We start from the raw sequence: 8,528 nt of genomic DNA, 5'->3' as shown, positions 1-8,528 counted from the left end.
GCATCAAGAGCCAGTCGTTTCAGTCACGCTTCAAGAGCTAAGTGTCTCGTATCCATTCCTCTGTTTTTTTTTTCCGTCTTGTGCTGTTCATATATGTCACAGTTCCATTTTGTTTTCTGGTTTGATTCTTTGTTTGAGTGAATGTTTGATTCTATTCACTGTTCGTTAGTGTTTGTTCTTCATTTTAATCGGTGCAATTCTTTTAATTGAATCCAATTCATCTAAATTCATCATTTCCGTTTTGTATCACGGTCATGTGCAGAAAATCACTGCAGTTTTAATTCCGTCAAGTAATTGCTACTGTTTTCAGCTTCGTTTTTTTTTTTTTTTTTTTTTTTTTCGTTTTCTTTGAGTCGTGTGCATCTACTAAGCTCTATGTTGATCCTATAAAGCAATGACATCAAATCAGCTTGATCATTTGAGTTAACAGCAGTGCACACTGTTTTTGGTTCCAAATTCTGCAGAAAAAAGTCAAGTTCTGGGTTTATATTTTGTAATCTGTTTTGATTCAGATTTAGTGATTGTTAAGCTTTGTACGAGTTTTTGTGATGTTCTTAAGCATTGCTAGAAGTATAACAACACACAATCCTCACAGAATCACAAAAAGAGTAGTTGAGTTGTTTAAAACTCTGTTTCGGTAATGTCACAATATTTTCAAGTTTTGCACCGTACTTGATATCATTGCTTGTGTCTTAGGTCATTTTAATCTTCTAGCTCATCTTTTCTAAGCTAGATCTAGTGCATAGGACCATTCTTCTATCTTGTTTGATCCAGCCAGCCTTGATTCTATGTAATTTTTTCAATTCTAATGCAGATTTCTAGTTTTTTTGCTGCATAATTAGCAACTCTGACTATGATTTCGAGCATGTGTATGTTTCTGTGCATTGCAACTGTTTGAACACATTCATTTGATCATTTAAAACCTGTTTGCACTGTCCAATTGCTCTTTTCATAGCCAAGGTATCATTTCAAATCTTGAACCATCATTTTACTTGAAATATGCAAGTGCACAACTCATATTGAGATCTTGTCTGTTTTAGATCAGTTTCATTGAGTTTCGAGTCATTTTTGGTGAATTTAAATTGGTTGGTTACTGTTCATATGGTAAATTTTGAGCCAACTTAGTATTGACTTGCTGCATCACCAAATTTTCCTCATTTTTAAGTAGTGCACTTGTCATCTTTTACAGCAGTCAATTTCTTTGCTGATTGAGTGCTTGGACACACCTATTATGATGCTATAAAGCTGCTTGAAGTGTCATTGAGCAGTTGACTTCACTGCCATTCAAATTCCATACTGTTGTTTCTTATTTTTCAGCCACTTTTACTGCTGTTGTCATATTTTTAGCCACCATCTTAGATTCAAATTGTAAACTGGTTTGGCAAAAGCTGGGGATCTTGTCCCAAACACAATTAAATCCATACACAGGTGTAAACCAATCTGAAAAAGGCAATTAAATCCCTGCAATCCAGTTTACACATCAAAAAACCAGAAAACACAAGTTCTACAGTTCTTTGTGGCATTTTGACAAACAGTTTGGAAATTACATCAAACAGTTTTACAGCACAGATTTTTCCTCACTGTTTTGAGTCTTTTCTTGCTTTTATAATCTGTTCTAGACCCTATCCTAGGTTCCTTTTGAGTGCTACCTTTTGTTCTAGCCGTATATCACTTGCATTCATCATTTTTGGCTTCCAAACTATGTTTAAAAACTGGTTTTTGGTTAACTAATTTCTAGTGCAGCAGATTTTCCATCACCTCACGGTTTCAGTGTTTGACAGTGGAGTGTGACTTCATTTTGAGGTGATCCAAGTTCCAACAAGCTTCCTCCAAGAGGGTAGCATACTAGGAAGTGGAGAGTTTGTAGAATTGGCTACAAAGGTTGTTCTCCAAGCTCCATTCTTGTGCAGTTTTCAGCAGCATTTCCCCACCCTTCACACCAAAAATTTCACATACTTTTGGAGCTAAACTACATTCAGATTTGGTAGCCTCCCTTGTATACATAGAATAGCTCTTTTTTCTCCATTTTTTCAGCTTTGTATCACGGAACCTTTGAAGTTTAATTGCTTTACATTTTTCAAACTTAAAGTAACTTGGAAAAATGCTATCCAAGCAATTCCAAGTCTACTAAGCAACATTGTAATAGTTAGTTCCCACTTATTAGAGTGAAAGTGTGTCAAGGGGCTCCAAGTGTCACTTGCACTTTCACATAGGGCCGGTTATCATTGTCTTCCATTTCCATTCATTTATTTTCTTGCTTGATTGTCTTTTATGTTTTAAGTCTCCGTGATACTTAGGAGCGCGTTTCACATAGTTAAACCTTCGTTTGGTTTCTAGGAGCATACCATCTTTGCATTTCAAAAAGGTTTTGAATGACTTCTATCTAGAAACTTGGGTGAGAAGCGTCAGGAGACACTCTGGCTAAGGAAGGACAAGGTTTCTAAGCTTGTCCATTGTGACTCACCTCTCCTTCCTGGGAGCTATTCGGTTTCATCACCTTTAGAATCTCTATCGAAGTCATTTACCAAAAACACCTCAAATTCTCTTTTCAAAAGTTTTGATTCATACTTGTGCAAGGTTTTCAAATCATTGTGAAAATAATTTCTCTACTTCACAAGCATGAGTCACTCTAGTGTTCAAGGTAATGTCACTCAAGATCAAGAGAACATAGAGTTGCGAGAAGAGCTCAATAGAACCAAGACTGAGTTGAATGAGCTAAGGCAAATAGTCGCCACTCTTACTATCAATCAAAGCAGGCACACACAGGGAAATCACTCTCATAGGCAAAATTATGATCAAGATGATCATTCCCACCATAGTGATCACCATACTTACCAACCTTATGATCACTATCAACACCCTCCTAGGCGACATCACAACCATAGAGAACATCATGTAGAACCTAAGCTTGACCTTCCTCCTTTCTATGGGAGAGATAATGTTGAAGAATACTTTGAGTGGGAGATGAAGGTTGAACAAATTTTTGAATGCTACAACATAGATGATAGGAGGAGAGTGACCCTAGCCACCTTAACCTTTCAAGGTGCAGCCCTTTATTGGTGGACATCCATCATAAGGGACCAAAGGATGAATGGCGACTACAAAATCCAATATTGGAATGAGTTGAAAGCAGCCTTACACAGGCGACATGTCCCAGCCTATTATGCTAGAGAAGTCATGGACAAGCTCCATAGACTTCAACAAAGAAACATGAGTGTTGAAGAATATAGGCAAAAATTAGAGTTACTCATGTTGAGAGCGGGAATCAAAGAGGAGGAGAGATTCACCATAGCTAGATTCCAGAGTGGATTAAACTATGAGATTAGAGATAAGGTAGAACTCTTACCTTACTTAGATCTAAATGATTTTGTCCAGCTATGTGTGAGAGTGGAAGAACAAAACAGGAGAAAAGCTTCCGCAAAAAGAACCTACCCTACCACATCATCATATAGGAGAGATCTTAGGAGGGAGGGTAGCTTTCCAAGATATGAGGAAACCAAGGAGAGAGAGCAAGAAAGGACACAAGATAAGTTCAAAAGCAAAGATAGAGAGCTAAAAAGGGAAAAAGAAAGCTATAAAGGAAAAGAACAAAGAATTCCAAGAGAGCCACCCAGAGATACCAGGGGTAGGGAGACTAGATGTTTCAAATGTGGGGCCAGAGGACACTATTCAACTGAGTGTCACTTTAAAAAGTCAACCTATATCCTTGAACATAAAAGTAATAGTGAGGAGTCATCCTCTAGTGTGTCTGAGTTGTCCTCATCTGAAGAGGAACATGAAGCTCCACCTTGCGATGGAGATCTTCTCATAGTTAGGAGACTCCTTGAGGCAAAGCATGTTGACTTAGAACAAACTCAACGAGAAAACCTATTCCACACTCGCTGCAAAGTTCTTGATAAAACATGTTCTATGATTGTGGATAGTGGTTCTTGTTGTAATTGTTGTAGCACTAGAATGGTTGAAAAGCTAGGCTTAACTCCTACTCCTCATCCTAAACCTTACAAACTTCAATGGATAAAAGAGGATGAAGGAATAGTTGTTACGGAACAAGTAAGTGTTCCCATTTCCATAGGCAAGTATGAAGACCAAATCATTTGTGATATTGTTCCAATGGAAGCGGGTCACATTTTACTTGGACGGCCTTGGCAATTTGACAAACAGGCTTTGCATGATGGAGTCACCAACAAGATCACCATTCAACATAAAGGCAAAAAGATTATCTTGAGTCCTCTTACACCATCACAAGTGCGAGAGGATCAGATAATACTTAAGAAGAAGTTGGATGGTGAGAAGAAACTTTACTCTAATAAAGTTTCCAAAGAGACGAAGTTGAGTTTGGTTGAAAGTGCCTCAACCAATGAAGTTGTCCCACCACACACTTCCAAAAATCTTTTCCTTGGACAACCTCACTTTCTTCTCTATTGTAAGGAGGCACTTCTTTCCATAAATCATCCACTTGATTCTCATCCAAAGGGGTTACAAAAGCTTTTGAAAGAGTTTAATGATTTATTTCCTAAAGAGGTTCCAAGTGGTTTACCACCTCTTCGGGGAATTGAACATCAAATTGATTTAATTCCAGGAGCCAGTCTTCCTAATAGGCCAGCCTATAGGACTAACCCCACAGAAACCAAAGAGATAGAGAAGCAGGTTAATGATTTATTGGGAAAAGGGTGGATACAGAAAAGCCTTAGCCCTTGTGCGGTGCCAGTGTTGTTAGTACCTAAGAAAGATGGATCTTGGAGAATGTGTACAGATTGCAGGGCTATTAACAACATTACAGTCAAGTATCGGCACCCTATTCCTAGATTGGACGATATGCTAGATGAATTACATGGAGCAAACATGTTCACCAAGATTGATCTTAAAAGTGGGTATCATCAAATCAGAATTAAAGAAGGAGATGAATGGAAAACCGCTTTTAAGACCAAATTTGGCCTTTATGAATGGTTAGTCATGCCTTTTGGCTTAACCAATGCTCCTAGTACCTTCATGCGATTAATGAATCATGTCCTTCAGGAATACATAGGCAGTTTTGTTGTAGTCTACTTTGATGATATTTTAATTTATAGCAAAGGTCTTAAAGAACATCTTCATCATGTGAGGAAAGTATTGATTTTGCTTAGACAACACCATTTATTTGCCAACTTTGACAAATGTACCTTTTGTCAAGAGAGTGTTATTTTTCTAGGCTTCAAAGTTGGGAAAGAAGGAGTACATGTTGATCCTAGCAAAATCAAAGCTATCCAAGAATGGCCTATCCTCAAAACAGTGGGAGAAGTAAGAAGTTTTCTAGGTCTAGCAGGTTTCTATAGACGTTTTGTACAAAATTTTTCTACTCTTGCTGCTCCCCTTAATGAACTTTTGAAGAAGGATGTGCCATTCAAATGGGATGAGAAACAAAGTCTAGCTTTTGAGACCTTAAAGCATAAGTTAACACATGCACCCATTCTACATTTACCTAATTTTTCCAAAGCTTTTCAAGTAGAATGTGATGCTTCTGGGGTAGGAATAGGCGCTGTTCTTATACAAGAAGGTCACCCAATAGCTTATTTTAGTGAAAAACTTAGGGGACCTACTTTGAATTATCCTACCTATGACAAAGAACTTTATGCCCTCATTCGAGCATTGAAAACTTGGGAGCATTACTTAGTGTCTCAAGAGTTTATAATAAACACTGACCATGAATCTCTCAAGTATCTTAAAGGGCAAGGGAAGTTGAACAAGCGACATGCAAAGTGGATTGAGTACCTTGAGCAGTTTCAATACGTCATCAAACATAAAAAGGGGAGTACTAATGTTGTTGCGGATGCTTTATCTAGACGACATGCATTGTTAGTTACTCTAGGATCCCAAATACTAGGTTTTGATGACATTAAACAACTTTATGAATCTGATCCTACCTTTGCATCTACTTATGCATCTTGTCTTAAGAAGCCATTCGATGGATTTTATATTTCTGAGGGGTATCTTTTTAATAAAGGAAAACTATGCATACCCCAAGGATCTATTCGAAAGCTTCTTATCAAAGAAAGTCATGGTGGAGGACTCATGGGCCATCATGGAGTTGATAAAACTCTTCATACTTTGAAAAGCAAATTTTATTGGCCACACATGAGAATAGATGTCCAAAAGTATTGTTCTAGTTGCATAGTTTGTTTACAAGCTAAGTCTAAAGTAATGCCTCATGGACTCTATCTTCCTCTTCCCATAGCTAGTACCCCTTGGGAAGACATTAGTATGGATTTTGTCTTAGGTCTACCCAGAACTCAAAAGGGCTTTGATTCTATCTTTGTGGTGGTTGATCGATTTAGTAAAATGGCTCATTTTATACCTTGCCACAAAGTAGATGATGCTAGCTATATAGCAAAACTCTTCTTTAAAGAAGTTGTTAAATTGCATGGTTTACCCAAAACTATAGTTTCTGATAGAGATGTTAAGTTTCTTAGCTACTTTTGGAAAACACTTTGGGCTAAGCTAGGAACTAAACTACTATTTTCTACTACATGTCACCCACAAACTGATGGGCAAACAGAAGTAGTAAATAGGTCTCTATCTACTCTATTACGGGTAATGTTGAAGGGCAATATTAAAAATTGGGATGATCATCTACCTCATATAGAGTTTGCTTATAATAGAGTAGTTCACAAAACTACTAAACTTTCTCCTTTTGAGGTTGTTTATGGTTTTAACCCTCTCACACCTCTTGATCTACTTCCTCTTCCAGAAACATCTTCTTTTCTTCATAAAGAAGGTCTTTCTAAAGCGGAGTTCATCAAAAAGTTGCATGAAAAGGTTAAAACACATATTGAAAAACAAACTCAAAAGTATTCTGAATACAACAACAAAGGGAGAAAACAAGTACTCTTAAAAGAAGGAGACTTAGTTTGGCTTCACTTGAGAAAGGATAGATTTCCTTCTCAACGCAAATCCAAATTAAGCCCTAGAGGTGATGGTCCTTTCAAAGTGATCAAGAAGATAAATGATAATGCATATCAGTTAGATCTTCCTGAAAGTTATGGCGTCAGTCCTACTTTTAACATTTGTGATCTAATTCCTTTCATAGGAGATGCCCAACAGGGTTCCCAAGATCTGGGGACAGATCTTTTTCAAGAGGGAGGGACTGATGGAGGACCATCCAAGCTCAACATAGGACCTTTAACAAGAGCCATGTCTAAGAGAATCCAAGAGGAAGAGGGAGCACTAACTACTTTGCTCTTATGGAGTATTAATTACTAAACTCTTCCTCCTCTTTAAATAACTTTACATTGTTTTGTAGGTCATTAAATAAAGCTTGGCAAAACACTTGGAGGAGTAACCAAGCAAGGAAAAGCAAAGGAGATAAAATTGAAGATGTTGCTGTTACGCTCAGATGCATGAACACTGCAGACAGCAACTCCATCTTCCTCTGCAGTTCTGCTTAGCTGGCAAACTTAGCTTGCTTCCCAAGCTTCTTTTCATTGCATCACGTGCCTTTAGAATAGCTTGCATCACACGTCTTAGAAGTTCTCCTTCATCTATAAATAGGGAGCTTCATCCTTTGTAAATTCAACTTTGAATTGATAATGATATGCTGTTGAGATTTCTCCAGACATTCTTTCAGAGTTCAAACACTTTGTGCCTATTCTGCACATTCTCCTCTAGCTTCCTTCCCTCTTGGAAGGCTTTCGGAGCTTGAGATTCCTTGATCTACTCATACACCTTCATTGAAACATTCATCAAACACTTACCGTGCCTCATCGTCATCCAACTAACCGCTGCCTTCTCTGGTTTTGGAAGTGTTCGTGATTGAATTGCAAGGATGCTTCCATCAAATTGATAAAGGAGTATGAGATGTAACGCTAAAGGATCACTTTGAACCAACTAAAAATGTGATAATTTTTTTGTTTCTAAAGAATTTTCTTTGTGGATACTTAATGAAAATAAAAGAGCACCTTATGATGTAAGAATCAAGAACATAATGTCATTTGTTTTAATTCTTTGATGAATTTTATAAAAATTTTGTGTTCTTTAACTAAGGAAATTTGAGATGTTCTAAAAGGTTACACATAAAGACGCTGAAGAAGTTAAGAGAGCATGGAAAAATATTCTCATATAACAGTATTAGAGGCTCAAAATGATGCAAGCGAAAAATATATATGATGTTAAAAAAAGTTCAGTTAGACAGTGAGAGTGAATCACCTTTTAGCTCCTAGGAAGACTTTTGACAAAGAAAAGTCTAATGTCAGAATCTTGAAAAGTTTAAATAGGCGATAAAAATTCAAGATTACTACTATATATCTTTAATAAAGAGACTTTACTATGATAAATATGACTATCTTCTTTGGCAAATTGAGGGAACATGAATTAGAACTTGTAAGATTGAAAGAGGAAGAAAAATGAAAGAAGAAGAAAGGATTACCTCTCGATGTTGATACCTGAATAAATGAGATATGCATCAAAGAGAAAGAGATGAACAATTCATGAAAAATTTTAATTTACTCAAAAAATTTGAAATGAAAAATAGAGACATTAGAACATGATATTGAATT

At 36.9% G+C, this 8,528-nt stretch overlaps 1 protein-coding gene across 1 annotated transcript; it reads left to right on the top strand.

The window, feature by feature from the left end:
* The first annotated feature begins 1,089 nt into the window (after positions 1-1,089).
* Positions 1,090-7,236, top strand: LOC148194018 (uncharacterized). The gene is made up of 2 exons (XM_088097090.1): positions 1,090-6,235; positions 7,064-7,236. Exons 1-2 carry the CDS (start codon positions 2,620-2,622, stop codon positions 7,234-7,236), a joined length of 3,789 nt encoding a protein of 1,262 aa, XP_087953216.1. The 5' UTR covers positions 1,090-2,619.
* The last annotated feature ends 1,292 nt before the right edge of the window (positions 7,237-8,528 follow it).

The sequence above is a fragment of the Vigna umbellata genome, chromosome 8 (genome assembly GCF_029865625.1).
Source record: "Vigna umbellata cultivar VRB3 chromosome 8, Vumbellata_1.0, whole genome shotgun sequence".
Classification (NCBI taxonomy): Eukaryota; Viridiplantae; Streptophyta; class Magnoliopsida; order Fabales; family Fabaceae; genus Vigna; species Vigna umbellata.
This window is presented reverse-complemented; position numbering and strand designations above follow the sequence as displayed.